The 23096-nt window shown below is 32.5% G+C and overlaps 1 protein-coding gene across 4 annotated transcripts in view; it reads left to right on the forward strand.

Annotated features, from left to right (window-relative positions):
• WTAP (WT1 associated protein) overlaps positions 1-19678 on the forward strand; it is a 31736-nt gene extending 12058 nt beyond the window's left edge. For 3 of the 4 annotated variants that reach the window (XM_074187960.1, XM_074187959.1, XM_074187958.1), the window contains 6 exons: positions 1574-1629; positions 5581-5639; positions 7465-7592; positions 12211-12389; positions 17090-17244; positions 18422-19678. In XM_074187960.1, the coding sequence (XP_074044061.1) occupies positions 1574-1629; positions 5581-5639; positions 7465-7592; positions 12211-12389; positions 17090-17244; positions 18422-19002 (1158 nt within the window). In that variant the 3' untranslated portion in view covers positions 19003-19678. Of the gene's footprint in view, positions 1-1573; positions 1630-5580; positions 5640-7464; positions 7593-12210; positions 12390-12606; positions 12954-17089; positions 17245-18421 lie in introns of those variants that run through there. The other variant, XM_074187961.1, reaches the window with a different exon arrangement.
• Positions 19679-23096: the final 3418 nt, after the last annotated feature.

The following is a 23096-nucleotide window of genomic DNA, read 5'->3' on the forward strand; positions in this document are numbered from 1 at the left end:
AGTTACTATGCTCTTGGAATGAAGTTTTTGTTTTTCTTATTTAATCCCAGTTGCAATATAATAGAACTTCTTCCAATGCCTGAGTTTTTTCCCTACCTCCTTCAGAGACTCAGTTTTCCCAGTCCCTTTAGCTTTGTGGAATATTTAAATATTTAAACTCCATGCTTAGTTTAGTTAAGCAAATATTTTAGAAGATACAAATACTCAGCCTTTAGCTATAATAGTATGGGGGGGATTGAATTATATCCATATTCAAGGAACTTAAAGTAGAAGTAAAGAAATAAGATATTTTCAGGAAATGGCTAAAAATACAAGGCATTATCAATTGAATAGCATAAATTAGATAGTTCCACAATTTTAAGGTTTTTTTGGCTGTAAATTATTCATGAGACATAAGTACATGCTTGGTATAGTTATTTTTATGACCATTTTAGCATTTCTTTATAATCTTTTTGTTCCTCCCAACTCCCTTAGATTAATGTTCACTTTGAAATGCTTGTATTAAAGGGAAGGTTTAAGAAAGTCAGTCTCTTGAGACAAATTAACTTTTGTTACACCCAGGGAAGAGAATTCTAGAAACCTGTTTATTTCATTCTTCATCCTCAGTGGATATCCCAAAATATTTTGTCCTGTAATTTTTCTCAGGCAAACTTGAGTAACCATAAAATATTATCCAGATGTCAGAAGACACTAGACTTTTCAACTTTTTAAAAACTGCTTCATCATAGTAAAAGATTTAAATATGAAAAAAGAAAACATTTGTAATAAGCAACATTGAGTAATTCATCTAATTTGTATTTCACATATGTTAAGTGCAAAACTCTGTGGACTTCAAAGGGATATTTGACTTATTTTTGACAAATAGGGTTTAAACCTCATCTTTTTTTCCTCTAGCTACTTAGGACTGGACTTTCCCCTCTTGAGATTACTTTCTGTGTATATCTTAATAGTTATACTTCCATATCATGACTTTGTCCATCTCAATTATGATATATTGCAGGTCAGCATAAGAAATTTAATGAGAATTGGGGGGTGGGAGAGTTTTGTGAAAGCTACAGATGACACACAAAAGTCAGCAGACTACACAAAAAAGATTTAGAAGCTCAGAAATGCATAAAATATTATTCATAGTATTGTATGGTGTAAGAAAAAACAATTGAACTTCTCTGGGACCAACAGAGAGTCAAAAAATTTTATTTGGATTTTTCCAGATTTAAGAGAATGGCTCACCCTTAACTCACTCAATATGGAAGGGATAAGTGTATATCACTTCCATTAGAATGTAAGATACTTGAGAAGAAGAGACTACTTTTGCCTATCTTTGTATGGCACTTAATAAGGGATTGTTTGATAAATGTTTTTGACTTCTGAATGAAAGGATTTTTTTAGACTTGGTAATTAAAGATCTGAAGAATAAATAGGTAGTTTGCCATTTTGCGAGATTGGCTAGCCTCACCTCACCATTTACATTTTCAAAACTAAGTGCCTAAATGTAACTAATGCAATGTTTTTAGATTTAAAAAAATAATAATGCATATCCAGTTCACATTTTTTACTTCTCTTTTGTTTAAAGGTTCGACTCAGTGAAACAGACTTCAAAGTTATGGCAAGAGATGAATTAATCCTAAGGTAAAGTAATTCAGACTCATTAAATACATGCAGAGCTTCCCCTAAACTATTCTCTATTTTTCACTGTGACTATAACCAGGACTAGTAATAATAGCCCAAGTTTATGTGCTGCTTTATCATGCTTTCCTCATGACAACCTTGTGAATATATTATTGGGTATTATATTATATTATGGATATTCCCATTATATAAATGAGGAAATTGAGACTCAGAGACTTGCTTAAGACTTTGCCACAAAAATTGAACTTCATTTTTTTTTTTTTAAGGCTTTTTGCAAGGCAGTGGGGTTAAGTGGCTTGCCCAAGGCCACACAGCTAGGTCATTATTAAGTGTCTTGAGACCGGATTTGAACCCAGGTACTCCTGACTCCAGGGCCGGTGCTTTATCCACTTTATCCCCCTGAACTTCATTTTTAACAGTATTTAGTGGGGAAGAATACATACCTCTGGGAGTCCATTGATGTAGAACCAAAACACACCTGTATCTTAGTCTTAGAAAGTTGCCCCAGGATATACTAAGAGGTTAAGTGAAATGCTCAAGACAGAGGCAGAACATGAACCAATTTTTCCAATTGTCAGTTGTACCATGAATACGAAAAATTAATTTTTTAAAAAATTTAAGAAATGGTTCACTTTTTAAAAAATTGTTCGATCTGATATTTAAGATATTTTTTAATTTTTGTTTATTTAAGGCAGTGGAGTTAAGTGGCTTGCCCAGAGTCACACAGCTAGGCAATTATGTGTCTGAGGTTAGATTTGAACTTGGGTCTGCCTGAGTCCAGGGCTGGTGCTCTATCCACTGCAACACCTAGCTGCCCCAAAAGTCTTCACTTTCTGAGATGAATAAAACCATTAATGGGTAGTATAAACTAATTCAGAGCCTTCCAAGATAGTAATTCCTTAATAATACAACTTTCTCCCACCCTTCCCCTATTAACTTTCTCCCTGACCCTCTTTCCTCCAAAGGGGGGAAAACCTTAAAACCAAACCCTACATCTAATATGGGTGAACTAGGCTACCTGTATATGATGTTGCTATTTAGGCCTTTTTTTCCCCATTTTTGTTGTTGTTAACACTTGAAAATAGGTTCCTTAAAGGATAATTTTATTTGTAACAAATAAATTATACATTAATCATTAATGAAAAGTTAGTCAAATGAAAACCTAGGTTTTAGATATGATTCTTGTCACTAACTGGCATGTAACCTTGGGTAAGTCACTTAACTTCTCAGTATATCAGTTTCCTCTTTTTCAAATGAACTAGTTGTGTTAGTTCCAGGTGTTTTACAACTCTAAAATTTTGAATTTCACCACAGGTAAGCCAATAATTTAAAATTTGAAATTGTATTGACAATAGAACATACTTTTGTATCTTATAAATTAAAGACATGAGTTTAATTCCTTCTAGATTTAATTATTTTTGATAGACTTTCCTAGTGACTTGATACTAATAAATAATTTTTCTCAGAGGAAAATAATTTAACCTCCCTGTTTTCTCATCTCTAGAGATTACAAGGAATCTCTTAATTATGAAGAACTAATCAGGTTTAAAAGGCTGAATGTTAAAAGTGGGGAAGGGAGGGAGGAGGAGGAGGAGAGAGAGAGAGAGAGAGAGAGAGAGAGAGAGAGAGAGAAGACTTTGTAAACTGACAGGATACCTAGAAATATTTTTATCCCTTATTTTAGTCATCTCCCTGAGCCCCTACTTCCATCCCTTACAATTTGTCTTATTTTCCATATTTATCTTCTTGACTCTAATTTGTGCTTAGCAGCATCCCAGTCACCATTCAGTAATTGACTTGTCCACATGCAAGGAAATAACATATCCTTTGCTATAATTGTTTTTTAGGTGCATCCTTACTTTTGTCCTGGCCTTCTCTTGAGTTTCCTAAGAAACATGGAGAATTAAAAACTAATTTACAATAAAGTACAACTTACTGTTCATGATTCTTATACCACTTATACTCCTTAAAGGCACTTAAAGAGTCATTTTAAGATCTTCCTCGGTTGAGATTTGAACCCAGTTGATGTGTAGTTATTCTTGGTCAAGATCCTATATTTCTTTTTCCTCCAGTGATCTAAAAGCCATAATTTTGCCTCCCACAAAAACAATTAGTTATTTAGATGATGGCTTTCATTTTCCCATATTTCGAGGTCATGTATTGTAAGCACAGTGTTAAACCCTAAAGCTGTAGTCAACTAAGTTTTTAGACCCTAGTGTTAATAAAGTGTTCATTTATATCATTTTTTGAGGAAGTAAGATGTATGTCTATATGCAGTCTTTCTATTTAAGATATTTATGTTGCTTTTCCTTCCTCCTGTGTCTTTGGATAGGTGATTTAACTTCTTAAGATCAGTTTCTCTATCAACAAAGTTAGAGAATTAAATAGAATGACTCCTAAGGGCATCTCCAGCTTTAAAAATTTTTAACTTTTAAGATGTCTCATTATTATTTTAATGCTTTTTTTTTAAATATTAGGGAGGAAAAACATCTTTTTTAATCCTCATAATTAGGATTAATTTATGTGTTTCTAATACAATTTCTCACTTGCAGTAGCTTAAGAAATGTAGTTTTCTGGGTAGTTTACTAAATTAGCAACTGCTAGTAGATTAGCATCAAGGGACAGGAGGTGATATTTTCACTTTTAGCAGCTAAGAGATTTTAGCTACCCGTCTGCTATAGCTATTCAGCATCTGTAGCAACATCAGGACAATGGTAACATTTATATCAGACTACCATATACAGTGAGAAATAAATAGTAACTTGTATACTATTGAATTATAGTATTCACAAAAGTAAATAGTATTTTATGTCCAAATGAATTGCTAAAACTTCTAGAATCATGCCACAGAAAAGTCAAGAATAAGATTTATTAACTTGATAATTTATAGCCTGCTGGTCACAGATTCATATTGAGGTGGGGCATAAAGTACCTTAGAATTCCAATCTTCTCATATACAAAAACTGAAGCCCTGGGTTGAATTGGCGAATTGTCCAATATCATACAAGTATAAAGATGAATTTTAGAATTAAAATTAAACCCCCAAGTTTCCCAGTTTCAAAACCAGTGTTGCTTTCTAGGGCATCATTTTGCCTCCATGCACTCTTTTTTTTTAACTAATAAGATATTATTTGAATAAATCCAAGACTAAATCACATTTGTTAGTACTAGTTATATAGTACACATTACCCAAGCACTTTTTTAGAAAGTAATATTCATATTTCCCTCAGTCTGTCTTGTGGTCTGGCCTATTTTGTGTAACTAAAGGGATTGTCATTTATTGTTAAGTATATTTTTGTTCTTGTTCAGTGGTCAGTTCTTTCTGACTCTTTGAGACCCCATTTGGGTTATCTTTGCAGAGACAGAGGGTTAGGTGGCTTGCCTAGGGTCACATCTAGTATCTAAGGCCAGATTAGAACTCAGGAAGGACTCTTTCTGACTTCAGCCCAGCAGTCTGTCCACTACACCACCTGGCTGTTCAAAAATATATAACTAGCATGAATTCTTCTTACATCTTTAGTTCTTCTAAACCATGGGTCCTGTGGATTAGCATTGTGATAACAGTTTTAGATGCATTTAATTTATTAAAGAATTTTGTGTTTTCTAGTATATTTAATGTTATTTCTCTATAGTACAAAGGATTTCAGTTCCATCTCTTGACACTTAATGTGACCTTATACAATTTATTTAACCTCCCTGAACTTCAGTTTCCTCACCTACATTGAGTCTAATAGATGTTTAAAGTTGATCCAGCAAATATTTATCAATTGTCTCCTAGATTTCCCATAATTGAACTTAATCTTTAATATAAGAATACTGTTTGTGTACCTTACACATTTGTTTGAGGAAAGCATTTTGTAAATCTTCAAGAGTTTTGTGAATGTAAACTGCTATTATATAAAAAACTTTTTCAACCTGTTTAATAAATTGAAAAATTTGTTTTTGTAATAGATGGAAGCAGTATGAAGCATATGTACAAGCTTTGGAGGGCAAGTACACAGATTTAAACTGTAAGTAACTTGAGTTTCAACCTCTTTGAGAATTGCTAGATTCTAGCTAGAAGTGAAAAATAAGATTTTGCAAATGGCAGTACAGATATGGCAATGTGAGTATGCAAAGGCAACATAAAATTAAAATTACACAGAAGCTTTAATTATTACAACATTTTAACAAGTTTTAGTATTTCACAAGATCTATGATTTATTTCATCAGTATGATTTTCCTTCCACTTATAGTTCTTTCTCCCCTGTATACATTTTCATGAGTTACTATGTCCCAAGACCTTCATCCCTTAGTGACCAATACTCTACTGGTCTTTATATAACATCATTCAATGCTTTCTTCAGGCCCAAACTTGAAGCCTTTGCAACTTAGTAATAATAAGTAAGGCCTGCCAGTACTTTTGCATCATTGGCATAACCTTAAAAAATTTAATCATTTCCATGCCAATATTATACATCACAGAGTTCAACTAAAGTTTAAAGCAGTTCTTTACCAGGGGTTCACAGACCTCCAAGGGGTTTTTGAACAGATTTCAGGGGAATCCCTGAATTTACATCAGAAAAACATTACCACCACCACCCCCAACAAAAAGAGATAAGCATTATATCTTTTATTTTTCCTAACGTCTAAATGAAAGTTAGCATTTTCTTCAACTATTTGAAAACCTTGTTCTGAGAAGAGGTTCTTTAGCCTCATCAGGTGCCAAAGAGATGTGTGTCTGTCTCTCTGTCTTTGTGTGTGTGTGTCTCTCAAACACACACAGTTATGACGTCCTGATGCTAAATATTATGTATTATGTACTATTAAAATTAAGGCTAAAATTGGATAACAAAAAAGCCTTTATTGTTTGGGAATTTTAGCTGTTGGTCACCTTAAATAAATCCATACAGTTTATAATAGGTAGTAACCTATTTGTTCTTAGCTCAGGAAATTATATTCTGGTAATATTTTTAAGTTGTAAAGTCCTGGTATATAATAGAAAATATTAGTATATATAAAATTGTATTTTGTCTAGATTTTTTTTTAAGTTATTTAAGGCACTGGGGTTAAGTGACTTACCCAAGTCATGCAGCTATTAAGTGTCTGAGAGCAGATTTGAACTCAGGTCCTCCATAAGTACGCCACATAGCTGCCCCCTCTAGATTAGAAAAAAATATTTTTAAACCCTTTTAAAACCTTAATTTTAAAAACCTTTTTTATAATACCTACAAAATAATAGTCTTATTTCACACTATAAAAACTTATAGTGACTTAATGCTAAGATTTTTAGAAATAAATTATATTTAGATTTTTGGTAGCTTTCTAGGAAGAAGCAACTGATAATGTGAAAGATGCATTAGAATTTTAGTTGGAAGGATGCATTATTGTTGCTTTTAATCTCTGTGACTGATTTCTCCTTTCTTCTTGAATCCCTTGGTTTCTCATATCTAAAATGAGGATAATGTTTAATAACTACCAACCTCAAACATTTGTAATATGATTATTTTATAATTAATAAATCTATAATAATAAACATTAAATAGTAATTATTATGTATGAAAAAGTTTTGGGGGGGTGGTTGGAACTGAGTTTAGATTGTTGAACTCTGTTCCTTTAAACTAATTATTAGCAAATTCCTCTTTTTTTATTTATTTCATAAAATTATATCTTTCTGAAGTAGACTTTGTGATTTAGAATGTACATGTCTTATTTATAAAGGGCACTAGCCAAATCCCCAGAACTTTGATTTTAAATTTTTAACCAGCTCTCTGTAATGTTCAAATGATACTTCCAAGTTTTCTTATTATAATTTTCTTCCCCTTCCCCCCCCTCCATTTTCATCAAAAATATTAGCTAATGATGTAACTGGCTTGAGAGAATCTGAAGAAAAGTTAAAGCAGCAACAGCAAGAGTCTGCAAGAAGAGAAAATATTCTGGTGATGAGACTGGCAACCAAGGAACAAGAAATGCAAGAGTGTACTGTAAGTATTTAAAGTTTTACATATCTTTTTAAAAATAGGTTGCAAAATTATTCTAATGTATTATCTATATTCTAATGTATTCTTAATATTTGTATTGAGGAAGTTTCAGCATTTGAGTAAACTTTGACCTGAAAATATTAGATTTCCTCCAATCTAAAAATAAGCTTTGAATACTTTGTGGCTGAGTTGTGTTTTTTTTTTTTTTAAGAAACATTTCATTTTCTCACCTTTCTTATCTAAATTTGAATCTACCTGAATAAAATCTTTTTTTCAGACTTAGCCTTCCAACAAATGATTTAGTGTTGCTTTTAACTTTGCCTGTTTTAGACTAGATTAGAAGAACAAATGTCATCCTATAGCCTACATTTCTCCATTTCTTGATTGACTGGGCAATGGAAATAAGTAGCCAGAAGTCAAAGAACTCAGCTGATTCTCAAAATAACCATGGAAAGTTTTGGAACTACTTATGAGTAGAAATAAGAGTTCCCTCATCCACTGATAGCCTTGATTATACCTAGCCTCTCTATAATTTTCTCTTCACTTCTCTCTTTTCTTAAGATTCAAATTTCTTAAATCTTGTTGCAGCTTTCTCCATAAAATTATTCCTTATTCTACTTGCCTTTGGTGGTACTCCATCACCATTGCATTTTTCACTAGTTCATAATGACTGTAGGAATGAAGGTGAGATTTACTAGTTTCTTGTGTGGTCTCCCTACCCACAACTCTTAATTTTGTTCCTGACAAGATAATCCCACTTCATCTTTAAACCTTTTTAAAAACCATATTTTCCCTAATAATTGGACCTGTCAGTCAAATTGCTATTGTTAAGTCAAAGCCTACTTATAAATGGGTTTTATGTATGGAAAATTGATGATGATGTCTTATCAGAATACATACATATATATATATATGTATATGTATATGTATACGTATATATATATTTCCCACTTCCCAAATACATTCAGTTTTGTAAATTATATAATTGGCCTATTTATTTAACAGGATTAAAACTTATAGAGTTCAGGGATAAATTTTGGCTTATTTTCTGTAGTGTATTATGAATATCTGAGGATCTTTAACATTGCATCCATGAATGGAATACTATTTCTTTTTTACTCGAGAATTAATTTAAACCATCTCCTAATATACACCTATAACTAATGTCATTCCTTCTGAGATTAGCACTGCACTTGAACAAATCAAAGGACACTTATACTTACTATATACTAAAAAAGCAAGCTTTTAAGGAGCTTACATTCTAAATTGGGAAAACAACATCTAGGAATTTATCTCCCTCTCTGGATGGTGAATAAGAAAACCATCTATAATAATTCTGGAGAGATAGAAAAGTTTCCAGTAGGAGATGGCTTAGCTTATAGCTGAGGCTATAAGGAATAAAATGTTGCTGAGTAGGAGAAATGAGAGGAAAGTACATTTTAGCCATAATGAAAATAGTCTAAACAGAGAAAGACTTGGAAGAGGCAAAGGATCAACTACCCCATTTGTCTAACAGCAAGTAGGCTACTTTTGTTGCAGATAGTGTATAAAGGGAATAATGAGGGTTGGGGGGGATTCTGGAGCCTATCTGTAAAGGACTTTAATTTGCCACTGAGAATTTGTGTTTTATCCTAGAGATAATAAAGAACTCTATGCAGGTTTTCAGCAGTTAGTCCTGTGGTCAGAGAAATGTTTTTGGCACATCTCTGGAGATGGATTGGATCTTTTCATTGACTGAAATTTTCTGAACATAGAAATGAGGATGCCAAATTATCCAAATTAACCCCCAGTATAATGCAGGTCTTGAAGATGAACTTTTGTCAAAATTCTCTAAATACTTAGCTATTTCCAACTCTATTATCCATGCTAATGATGATATACATTGAAAATAACCCAAAATTTGTATATGGTGGAATTTATTTAATTTACTGTATTTGATTGAATACAAGTATTAAAAACTTGACCTCAAAAGGACCTTAGAGAGGCCTTCTTCATTTTCTGTTCTAAATCTTCCCTCTTTCTATTTCCATGTTAGGATAAGTTAGATATTATCCCCTTTCCAGCTTAAGTCACCTGGGAAGTGAGGAGAGGAACTTGTGACAATCCATCATCAGAAACTTCCTTTTATGCCATCAAGAAAATTATTAGTTAAATGTATTATTTTCAGAGACCTTCCCCTACTTCACTATAGTCATTTAGTGATTGATGCTATTATTAAATGTAGTGGAGTAGGTGTTTAGCTTCTAGGCTTTTGCAGAGATTAAATTTGACTAGGATATGTTACAAATTACCATCATTGCTATTAAGAAAGTATGGTCATTGTTGATACCAAGAAATGTCCAATAAGTTATGAATAATTTTATGTTTTGAATTTTATTGACTTCTATATTCTAGAGGCATTGACCCAATATATTCAGGTATTTTTATCCTAGTTGTATGAACTTAAACATTTCTCATAAGCCATTAAATTTACATCAGCACTCTTGAAACCTTTTATGCATTGTGATTCTGTGTGAAATGATTGTGTGTGTGAATTAGCATTGGAGTTTTGCAATTATCAGTGGTTAATGTATTTTGAGACATCATGGCAGGGGATAGAAAGCTGGCCTCTGAACCAGCAAAACCCTAGTCAAATCCTACCTGGTATACATTATGGCCATGTATCCTGGGTAACCCATTTAAGAAAGTTGCCATTATTTACAGATTCACCTTGTCCTATCCTGTTCCTATGTGTTGTACAGTCCTAAATGTAAAATCAATGTGTTAAATTCCCCATAAACCTTTTTAAAATCTTAATTTTAAGTAGAACACAGAGGCTTTTAAAGGTCTCCTCAAAATAAATGTTGCGTGAAATAAGTGATCCCTGCAGTGTGCTACTTAAAGAAGAGAGTAAAGATGTTTTTTAGAAACATCTCCTATAATCTTTTCTTAGCTTTGGGACAGGTCACCTGAACTAAATCCACTTTGGGGTAAGAGGATTAATGATAATATTAACTAGCACAGTTGTATTTTTATAAATGACTAAATATAAATTTTTATACAGTGTGCTCCATGAGTCTTACTGCAGTTTTAAGCTTTAATAATTTCAGAAGTATGAATACTAAAAACTTGAATTTATGAATTTAGAGTATTTTCAAATAGTTAAAAGTTTTAAATGTTGATGTTTCTTAATAAAATTCAACATAGCCACCATTTTAATGCTATACAGCTCTATTAGTCTTAAAGCTTTTAAAAAACTCATCAGCTGATAGTCAGTGAATGAAAGAACTGAATTTGTAATCTTATCCTTAAGAATGAAATTTTGATTCATACTTGACAGTTCTGATATCACCCCACAGGGAAAAAAAATCTAATGAAGATAGCTCAAGTGCCTAGGGTAACCAAGGAAGAGGACCTTCTACTGATCCCCCAATCTGAAAAAGTATCATTGACAAACTGTCGTGTGTACATGCACAATGACATGATACCACATCTTATTTTAAATTTACTCTAAATTCATAAAACTAAATAAGTTATAAATGAAAATTTAATAATTAAACTTTGAAATGATGCTTTTTGTAGTTTTTAGCATTTGTACATCACTGGGACTTTAGGAACACCCTGTACAATGGAAATTTTGCTATACCAATATACAGTCATGAAGTACACAATTTGGAACTGTATGTACAAGTATGCTGGTGGGGGGATATAACTGCTGTAGGTGGCACATATGTGTTGACTGTCTTATTTAAGTTGCTACTTATATTACAAATTTGTTTCTTAAATCTGTTACAGCACATTTTTGTTTCTTAAAAAATCAAATTATAATGCCAAACTAAAGGCCAAAAATTTATACTTGTTAATGTATTTTTTCATATTTATGTTTGTGGGAGGCAGTGTAACATGGTTGATAGAAGGACAGCTTGGGAGTCAGAACAAATTGAATACAAGTCTTGCTTCTGATATATACTAGTGGTGTGACTTCAGGCAAATCACTTAGTGACCAAGGCAACTTGTGATATATGAGTTGCAGTTCAAAATTAGTAGGGAATGTTAGTCTTGTTTTTAGTTATTATGGTGAGTTTGCTTTTTGTTTTTCAGACCAGTGAATTCAAATAGCATTACAGTGATAGATATTACCCTAACTTGTTATAATTATGTAGTGAGGGAGTTCTTTTTTCATGCAGTATAATTTTCTGTAGACTTGTATTTTTCTAAGTCAGATCAATTTTTCTTTCCCTGATGTTATAAAAAAAAATTACTTATTCATTCTGGAACTATTCAATTTTTGTCCTAATGTAGGTTTATGGAATAGTTGGACAGCATTTTATTTCCAATCCCGAGTATCACTGATATGGATGTTTTAAAGGCACAACGATTATGGCCTTTGAATTCAGACTTTGTTAAATTAGTAAAATCAAGCAGCCAAAGATCATAGCTATTTTTGTTGATTTGAAAGCATTTTGAGAGGCTTTTTATAAAAGGATTTTTATTCAATGTGTAACCACCTATTTTCTCTTTTTTTGTGGTTCCTTTTTTTTGCCCATTATTAATTTGTACATAATTTCAACTGTGTTCTCTGACACTGATATGAGCTCCTTATTTGATGTGATAGTAACAATTTGTTTTTTATTTTGCACAGACTCAAATCCAGTACCTCAAACAAGTTCAGCAGCCTAGTGTTGCCCAACTGAGATCAACGATGGTGGACCCAGCAATCAACTTGTTTTTCCTAAAAATGAAAGGTGAACTGGAACAGACTAAAGACAAACTGGAACAAGCCCAAAATGAACTGAGTGCCTGGAAATTTACGCCTGATAGGTAAACAAACATACTCCCCAGTCAAGACTTCCCTGACAGTCCCACTACGAGAATGCTATGGTGGGACAGCCAAGTACTCGTTTCCACACCAAGACTCAGACGTTTTGAGCCAAAAAAAGCCACATTCTTATACTGTCCAGCTTGTAATGCTTAATGTAAAACTTACCAGATGAACCTTGTGTTTCAGCTTTTTCTCTCCTCCCCCCCCTTGCTTCAGAGGCCTGACAGCGTCGGACTATTCCGAAGAAGTGGCCAACTCCGAAAAATTCCCTTTCTAGAACATGTAGACACTTGACAAGTGTTTCTGTTTGAAGAAAATAGAGGGAGAAACAGAAGTCTTAAGTCTGTGGCACACTGTGTCTACAGACAGTTTGGAGGAAAGAAAACCTAGAGATTTTTAAATCATGAATTGAACATGTAAAATTCCAGTAAAGTGTAAAAATGGAATATGCTTCGCTCTTAACCTTGAGCCTAGTGACTTAGAGACACTAGAAGTCAGTTTTGCCAATAAGACTGTGGACTTCCTGCTTATTCTTTGAACTTCTGGGTCAAAACTCAAATGAGGTGAATTTTGCTATATATATATAATATATACATATATGAAGGGTTTATTTGCTTCAATAGTGATGACAGGATGAAGTAATACATACCAGTTATAGTTCTTACGCTTACCTTTGGGCCCATTTAGTTCGAAACTCTTATGGTTTTAAGCAATGGTTTGTTCTTTGGTTGCAAATGATGTAGAAAATTTGACTCAGGACTGTACAAAAATGAAGGTGTAGTATCTATAGATTAAAATTGTCTGGAGCATTATATATAAACAATCATTTCACAACTAAACTGTTTTAAAGATTTTGGTTGTGATGAACCTTAACTGCATTATTTTTGCAGTATTATGAAAATCATTACATCTCCATCTTAATTATAATGGCAACCTTTCTTCAGTGTTAATGGGGATGTGGTTTTTATTTCGAATTGTATTGGGGCTTTTTGTAATTATTTTCTTGACTTAAAGTATACCTTGAAATAGTTGTAATAGCTCAAGGAATTCTATTGATTTATTCTGTTGTATTTTGAATAATTGGGGGATATTAAGGGCAGTTGGAAGAGTATTGTTGTGCTCTTCAAAATGAAGGAAAAAAGGTTTTTATTTCTCACTTCTTAAAGATGTGCATTTATCCAGCTGATATCAGTCAAGGAGCTTTGTCATTCTTGGTACTTTTTGTCATTTTGTCCCAAGATGTTGCAGTAATATTGTGGGACTTCACAGAATGCCTGCCTGAAGATTGGAGTGTCAATCTTGGAAATGTGGGCTGGCAGAATTTTGATGTTTTGTGGATTGGCAAAGGTCTAGTGTTCGTTGTTAGCAAAACTCATTTGCTCACTTAGATAAATAAGGCATTACTTCTTCATGTCTCCATCCGACTATCCTGGAGGTGAATTTTTTTCTTCAGATCATTCTATAAATCACCAGTTCAAGTTTTCATAAGGTGATGTTGGATTCTAAGATGAGTGGAAGATAAATGTTCCAGCATGTCCCAGCGTTTAAATGTAATTTTTATGAAAGGTGACTTAAGTTCTCTCTTAATCATTCAAATCAATTGTAAGTATCTTGAATGTGTATGATTTAGGGAACTTCTGTGGGGCAGTGGGAGGGCTGGTGGGGGGGTTGTTTGTCTCATTTTTGGCAAAAACGAAAAACATGGTTCCAAATTTTTTAAACAAATAATCAAATCTGTGTTTGAAATTAACTAATTGTGACAGCACGGAGGTTTTTGTGTGAACTTTTTGCCATTAAAGGTAAAAGAGTACAGTTTCAATATCATAGGAAATTATATTGACATGTATTTACTCAAGGCAATATATGAGATCATTTTTTATATGATACACAGGTAAATAGAAAGTATTTTTTTAAATTTAGAATATAGAAAAGATCATTTCAGATTATATTATGATTGCCTTTAAACAGATTATCATTGATTTAGCAAAATTTTGTCTTGTATAGTTCAAATAGAAATTGATCGTTTTCATACATGCAATTTAATTCTTAATTTTGAAGGGGAGAAGAAATATTTGCTACATAAATTGATGTAAAAATATATTTTAGAAACATTTTAACCACTAATAAATGCCAGTGTTTTTTGAATTATCTATTTGTATTTAAATATTTAAGTAGTTGTATCTCTCAAGTGGCAAAATTCTCTTTTTTAGAAAGAAAAAGAAACCAGAGAAATGGCATCAAACAATATTAATGTTCCTTTCCAAAATAGTTGTTGAATTGATTATTGCATTCACTTTATGGATTGTGATAGAGTTTAATTCTAAAATTTTTAAATTATTCTAGAGATAGTGTGTCTTTTACCTTATAGTCTCATAAATAATTCTTCTGAATTTGCTGTTAGATGTAGTTTAATAGTTTTGATGTAGTTACTACCCTGTGATGGATGATTCAGACAGACTATAATAACCATCTTTAGAGTAATTACATCAGTATTGGAAATAGAAGGAAATACCTTTAAAACACTTGTAAAAAGATCCAAATTGGGGCAGCTAGGTGGCACAATGGACTTACTTAGCTATATGACCTTGGGCAAATCACTTTTAACACCACTGCCTTGCCAAAAAAAAAGTCTTAAAAAAAATCTAAATCTCTCTGTATATAAAATAATTCATCCCTTTTATAATGTAATTTGGAATTAAATATATACTTAAAATTGAAGGAGAAATAAATAGTTCAGTTGATTTTATAATTTAATATCCATTTATATCCTTGCATAAGTTGGTATCTCAGGAATAATTCATATGTTAACCAAAAACAATGATTTTGCTCATTTCTAACTAGTTAAGCCAGTTACCAGAAAGTATTTCTGAAGAAAAATTTAACATTCTTTACTTATGTTTATGACTGTAAGATCCATTTCAAACTACCTCTTTAAAGCATACATTTTCTAAAAATTTGGGAATGATAACATTAAATTTTATGTTACTTTCCCAGGAAACATTTTGGAGCCCTTGGTGGCAATGAAGTAAGCAAAGATATTAAATATAAATCAGATCTCTCTCTTAAATGCAACAGAATAACTCCCCTTAGTAGGTGTTGATTTGTAGCTTGACTAAATAAATGTTCATGTCTTTGTAATTGCTTTTGTTTTGCCTAAGTCCCAATTGTCTAGATTTAGCAATAGTTCATATTTCATAAGAAAATTCAGTTAACCGCTTCATATTTTGCATTTGAAACTGAACATTACTTGAATTAACTACAAGACCTGGCATTGGACATCGATCGCATCAAGGACAGAGAACAAATGGTTGTATATGTTTTCATTGTTAAGTTTTCAAGACTTGACTGGACCAGATGCCATTTGGAGCAGCACATCTGGAAAGTATGGGAAGGCTAAAAGGAAAGATTAAAGAGAACAACAGTGTTGGCACTAATTTTTTGAAATACATATAAACTGTTTTAAATTACTTTTCAGGAAAAAAAAATCACAAATTGGAACACCTGATTTAATTTTCTAAAGGAAAGCTCTAATTGAATTATTTATAACAGCTTAACTTAGCATTTTCTTTTTTTTCTTATCAAAGATCTCTATGAGTTTGAAACTTGGGTCAGCAGTATTGTTCTACATTCAGGTTCTTTTCAATTTCATCAGGTTTTAAGAATTTTGAATTTCTATGATGACATTTCATGTTATTTGTTGCTGAACAAAGATTATTTTCATCCCACTTTGTAGAAAGATTGCATTGAGGGGGGCTTTAGATTTACATTTTTCTTTTGCTATGTTTTGCATATATTTCCCTTTAATGGGTTTCAAAAAGTATAAATATAGCCCAGTTTTGTAGAAATTTTGCATTATTGTATGAAAATAAAGTGTTTTCCCAAACTCCAAATTGACCTAGAGATAGTCCCAAGTTTAGGAGGAAGTAATGTACAAAAAAAAGTTTATAAAATTGATAAATTAAAGATCATGAAATTTTACTGCTAATAGATTTTTTTTGCTTTACAAAAGAGCCTAATCAATTTCTTACCAAGCTCTGTTTAATAAATATCATTATGAAGTAGATATGATCCACAAAAATGAGTATTCTTAAAAGGTCAGGTCTTAAAATTACTCCAGAGTAAGTGGTTATTTATATGAAATAATTTTTTAACCAACACTCCTAACATAATCCTTCCTTGCAAACAATACACTTTAGTATGCCTGTGTTGAGATTTTTACATTATTTTCTTTAAAATAAGGCATTCCTGACATTCCTATTTTAAATATCAAATTTTCATCCTTTACTACTTCATTATTATTCACTAAACAGAATATTTGGTCAATTTCTTGGTAGTGTGCTTTACATTTAGACTCCCAGGTACATACTATTTTTGTTAGCAAATGGATTAGGTATAAATGGATTCCAGACTGGATTTATTGCTGTGATATAAAAGCAAGAAGTGGCCATTTTAGCCATTTTACTTGTTTTGCTTTTTACTTCTGACATCAAGTAACTGAAATACTGAAGATCAACATGCACAAGAAGAAAAAGTGGTAATTATAGGGAGATTTACTATTGTGACATAGCTTTTTTGAGCTATAATGTGAAAATTGTGATGTCTGGAAAAACATTTGCTATCGCTATTAAAATTATAATCAAGGAAGATTACAAAAGATTTTTGTCTTCGTTTTTATGATGGATGGCTCTTTCCTTTGCAGCCAAACAGGGAAAAAGTTAATGGCGAAGTGTCGAATGCTAATTCAGGAGAATCAAGAGCTTGGAAGGCAGCTGTCCCAGGGACGTATTGCACAACTTGAAGCAGAGTTGGCTTTACAGAAGAAATATAGTGAAGAACTTAAGAGCAGTCAGGATGGTAAGGGCTTATTTTCTGACCAGTGTTCCCCTTGAAAATTTTGCACTGGCCTTAAAAATCTGCCAGCTTGAATGGAGTAATTCAAATTGTAGTATAGGATAACCTTTACATAATAGTGTGGAGAAAGAAGTATTTGAACAATGGAAACAGGCAGGATCAACAAAAAGTATGTTTTTAAACTGTAGATTTCTTAGGGAAACAAAAGTCATTCCTTTGTTGTCCAAATCATTAAATGAATATGCATGTATATTAAGTGCTTTAAGGGAGACACGCTAGCATACTCTAACCAGTTTGCATAAATCTTATTTCTCCTTTTCTTTAGCACCTATGGCAGGGGTGAGGAACCTTTATTTCTGCCAAGAACTATTTGGATATTTTTTAGCATCATTTGCAGGCATTTAAATAATTCACCCTTAAAAAAGCTAGATTTATTGAATTTCGAGTCCTGCCTGCAGTTGTCTTGGCAGCACCAAACCAAATGATTTCCAGGGCCTTATACAGCCACTGGCCCAATGTTCCCTATCCCTGATTTTATGGAAATGATAGAATCATATGAAGAGAAATAATAAAAAAAAATTGATTTTGCAAACTAGAATTTGTATTTGAAATATGTATGAACTTAATTGAAATAAGTTTCTCACATAATATATTATCCCATCTTTTTACTTTTAGTAAGTACAGTCTATAAATTTTATAAAACTGATTTGTCTATATGACCTACTAAAATTTGCCACATAGTTGTTTCTTAATACCTTAGGTTTTTAGGAAAGTGTACCTTTTCATTTCTTTTTATAATTTGAAACTATTTTGCAGAGTTAAATAAAATGAGTGTATTTAGTGTCTTAATTAACTATGTTACGAGTAAAAATGATTTCTCATGAATTATCTTAGTATTTGGAATTCTTACATTTTGATATAGTGGTATGGTTTTACTTTTTTTTTAACTTCTGTTTTAAGAAACTTTCTATAAGAAAGTTTAGGAAGGTGACTTGGACCATTTAGTATATATACATACATATATATATAAAATAGGTGAAAATGATCTCAAATATGTAAATTGAAATCTTATTTGTTAATTGAATATCCCTGTTTGAATTCTACATAAGAATATTTCTATCCTACTAAGAAAAACTTAATAAGTGATATTAAAAGCTTGTTTGGCTTTTTCTTTATACAGAACTCAATGACTTCATTATTCAACTTGATGAAGAGGTAGAGGGTATGCAGAGTACCATTCTAGTTCTTCAGCAACAACTGAAGGAGACTCGTCAACAGTTGGCTCAGTACCAGCAACAGTCTCAGGCCTCAGTACCAGGTACCAGCAGGACTCCATCTTCTGAGCCTTTAGACCAGGGAGAGGTCATGAGTAAAGACTGCAGCCGTCTGACTAATGGACCAAGTAACGGCAGCTCCTCCCATCAGAGGACGTCTGGGCCTGGATTTTTTAGGGAGGGTAACACAACAGAAGATGACTTTCCTTCATCACCAGGGAATGGTAATAAGGTCTCCAACAACTCTGAAGAGAGAACTGGCAGAGGAGGTAGTAGTTACATAAACCAACTCAGTACGGGGTATGAAAGTGTAGACTCTCCCACGGGCAGTGAAAACTCCCTCACACACCACTCAAATGACACAGACTCCAATCATGATCCTCAAGAGGAGAAAGCCGTGACTGGGAAAGGTAACCGAACTGTGGGTTCCCGTCATGTTCAGAATGGTTTGGACTCAAGTGTAAATGTACAGGGCTCAGTTTTGTAACGTTTTTCCAGCAACATTTTTATACAGTGTCATTTAATTTGGGAGAAGATACTGTCCAGAAACAATTTTAATTAGTGCATACTTTTTGTCACAATTTGCCTTTTTGTGCAGTGTGGGGTTTTTTTTTTGTTTTGTTTTTTTTCCTTGCTTCAATACCTCTGCCACTTTGGAAATTGTAACAGTTAATTACGTTGAACGTTGCTAAAAGGACGTTTGTGTAGGCTCAAGTTATTTTTATATGAGTTAATGTGAAGTTGAAAATGGAAATAATTTCCACAAAGTATAACACAATGATGTCTGTACAAATCCATGTATATCTAGAACCCGTGCTGTTGTAAGGGCATTCTTACTCATACTGTTCTTATCCTTATGCAACATTCAGATTTGTCATAGTAGTTGTGGATTTATGACTGCCAAGTTTGCCCAGTACAGTAGTTTTATCACTAAAAAGTTGGACTGTTGATGGAGTCCCGTAGTAGTTTCAGTGTTAATTACAGTTTTTTCCACCATACATCTGTGCATTTTCTCTTTAGGTGACTGAATGTTTAAGAATTTTGTGTGCATAGTTACTCAGTTTTTATGAACTGTTGTATCCTGTTAATGCAGATTGCTCTGTGACTCCACTATATCTTACCTGTACTGACCAAACCTAAATAAAGATTTTTAATAATGTAAATCCTTCATTAGTTGTTTTTTTAGTATTCTAATGAACATCTGAATTCCAGTTCATCATACTTCAACCAGTTGGAAGACTGAGATCTAAGATTAGTGTTTGTGGTCTAATTTTAGTTCAATCTGGTAAATTGTGTAATTGATGGTTGTTTTGAGTATTGAATCAATGCTATTACAGTTATATTTCTGCATCATTAATACTGTGGTCTTATTATTTGTAACTGTATAATATGCCATGACAGAAAAAAAAAATTTTCTGATCATAAGATCAAGCCTAAATGGGTTTTTATTTAGTGGCTAGTCATCTCTAGTCACAGGTAACAAATAATTTTGGAGTTTTCTTTTTTGTAATGGGAATGCAACATTGTTTCTAAGAATTTAGTTGGGATGGCTTAATATAGGTTATTTGAATGTATATTCTTTAAAAAGTAAAAAAATGCATTGACAAAAACAGAATATTTGATGTAGTCATTATTAGTATTATTATTTTTATTATTAAACTAACTGAAATAGCACAGAAGTTGAAGCTTAAGAGAAACATTAATACCTGATGTGGATAATACAACATAAGCTTTTTTAAAAAATTTTAACTGGTGTATGAGTAAATTCTAAGTCTACAGTGGTATGTAAAATGTACCACTAGACTGTCTTGAAATCTTGGTAAATGTAAAATGTCAAAATGAATTATTAGTATCCTGCACTAACTATATAAATGGATTTGTAATTTTCTTGTTCATGTTTTAATATCTAAAAGTAATGATTGATTCCCTCCAAAACATCAAAAAAATTATAAGTTTTTGTGTTTTTGAAATAACTGGTCCCCTTAATATCAGTAGTGCAAGTTAGTAAATGTACTAGTAATGTTGAACATAATAAATATTGATAATTTGTTTTACTAGGGTTGCATGTTTACATTAATGAGTAGTTGTATCAAATATAGATAGACAGTTATTGAATATAGGATCTTTTCTCATGTAAATACAATTAATTTCATCATGAATTTTCCTACATATGATCCAGGATTACCAAAAAGGGTCATTAGCTTCTACAAAGTATTCCTTATTACAGGTCTAAAAAAATTTTAAATCCTAGCCTAATTTAAAGACTTACATTGAAGTCTTAACATTAGTTTTTAAAAATAAGCAGATGGGGGCGGCTAGGTGGTGCTGTGGATAGAGCACCAGCCCTGGAGTCAGGATTACCTGGGTTCAAATCCAGTCTCAGACACTTAATAATTAACTAGCTGTGTGGCCTTGGGCAAGCCACTTAACCCCCATTGTCTTGCAAAAACCTAAATAAATAAATAAATGAAAGATTAAAAAATAAAAGCAGATAGGATGCTTTTAATTTTTTTCAAGGTTGTACTTCTCAGGATGGAGGGAAGACAATTGAAAGTCTCCTTTAGAATTACTATGTTGAATTTCCACTGGAAATGAGTGGCACTCAGGAGTAGAGAGTTTTATTGAAGCCTCAATAAGATTAATTCATCCCATATGCATTGTATATCATTGAAGTAGAAAGGGAAAACTTGTTCTATGAGAAGTTTCTTAGGGCATTTGATGAATGCCTTTGGAAGTATATTTTTCTCCTGTGATGGATTATATAAATTCTACACTGGAAAGGAATTACAAATGAACATTTATGATCAAGTGTTAAATGCTAAGAAAATTTCAGTAATTGAGGGCTTACTAGGCTTTCTAATCATATTAAATTTTGTTTTAACAAAATAATCCATGATCTCTTGTCTCCCTTACAAATATGTCAGAGACAAGAATGTTTGGGTTTTTTAACTCTAAATATTTTTACTTGTAAAGTATTCTGAATGAAAAAAATATAATTTTATCAAATGGTATTATGTTAAATACAAGCATAAAAGTGAGTTAACACAATATGAGATTAAATGGTAAGATATCTTGGAAGTGATTAATTAAAAAAAAGGATGTTTGTGTAAAATAGTTGTGACCAAAGGTAGAATCCTCTATGGTGTGTCTTTAGTTATGGAAATCAGCAAATCTCTGAACTGCAAGTGAATTTTTCTCATGCTTTATGCTTGGCTAGAGGTGCTGAATTGGAGAAGAAACATGAAACTGAGTTTGAATAAGACAGATCACTGCAGGAAAGTGACATGAAAATTTTACTTACAAGAGAGAATTCTGATATCAGTATTTTTAATCCATGCTACTTTGAAAACAATTCCTTCCCGAATTGGAAAGATTGGAAATACAGAAGACCTAGAAAGCTAAGTGTATGAGCAGATTCAATCTTTGTTGTGATGTAGAGAGGATGACTCAATGGAAAAAGTAAACTGAACTGGTGGTAGAACAGGATGTTTAGAGGAAAAACATACTGATTTTTCATACAACTAAGAGTTGTCACTTTGTAAGCTAAGCAATTGCAAATATGAATGGTAGATACTGGAAAGGTAGATATAAGAATTATCTGAAGAAGGTAGATGATAACATCGGACTTGTTGAACTTCCTTGAAAGAACAGGACCAAGAGGCCAGACCTAGAATCCTGAATATGCTCATAATTACTGATTGGGCAGTAAAGTGGAAAAATTACCAAATTACTAGTTAATTGCTAGGCAAGTAGATTGTCATAGAAGTTAAGGGAGGGAAGAAACTGGAGTTTTGATTGGCAAGAAGAGAAAAATGATAGAAAAAGTTTTGGAAAGTTAGAAAATGAGACCTTTGAAGTAGAACATCTTTCTAAGAATGTTAATTATGAAAGATACAAAAAAGTAGATAATATAAATATACCCATTGTTTTTTTAAGATGGTGAAGCAGAGGTTTTTTTAAACCAATGAGAAAAGGTCAGTAGGTAAAAGAAGGATTTAAAATGCTACAAAGAAAAGAATCTGAAAAATTGATCTTTTATGGCATGGAAGGGACAATGCAGAGTACAACTAAAGGATATATTTCATCTATGACAAAAGGGAAAAAATAAGAATTAAAGAGGAAGTCAGTGAAATCTTTTCCAACAATTGTGAGGGGAAAATGAACAAGATCCAAACTGAGGGACTAGAATGACCATTGGCACTAGGGTCAAAAGATTTTAGACAGATGACCAGGTGAGCCAAGACCTTGTTAAGGTAGAGATTGAGAAATGAATTGTGGGTCAAATGTTTGTTCTGGCACTGCCGGTTTATCACATATAAAAGCAAAAATGACTCATGATCCATATCAAGGGACTGGATTTAGGAATGGCTGAAGATTAGGAGGTGAATTAAGATGCTAAATCAAATGTTGAAATTACTAATGATACAATTGATATTTAGTTGTAAGACAAATAATTTTACATTCATTGCCAATCCTCACTAAACCCCTCTGAAGCAGGTGCTGTTAGTCTCATTTTACATCTGAGTGAATAGGCTCAAAGAGGTTAATGGCTTGAATGTGGTCACACTTACGTTTGGGATG

This window comes from Macrotis lagotis, chromosome 5, assembly GCF_037893015.1.
Source record: "Macrotis lagotis isolate mMagLag1 chromosome 5, bilby.v1.9.chrom.fasta, whole genome shotgun sequence".
Taxonomy (NCBI): Eukaryota; Metazoa; Chordata; class Mammalia; order Peramelemorphia; family Peramelidae; genus Macrotis; species Macrotis lagotis.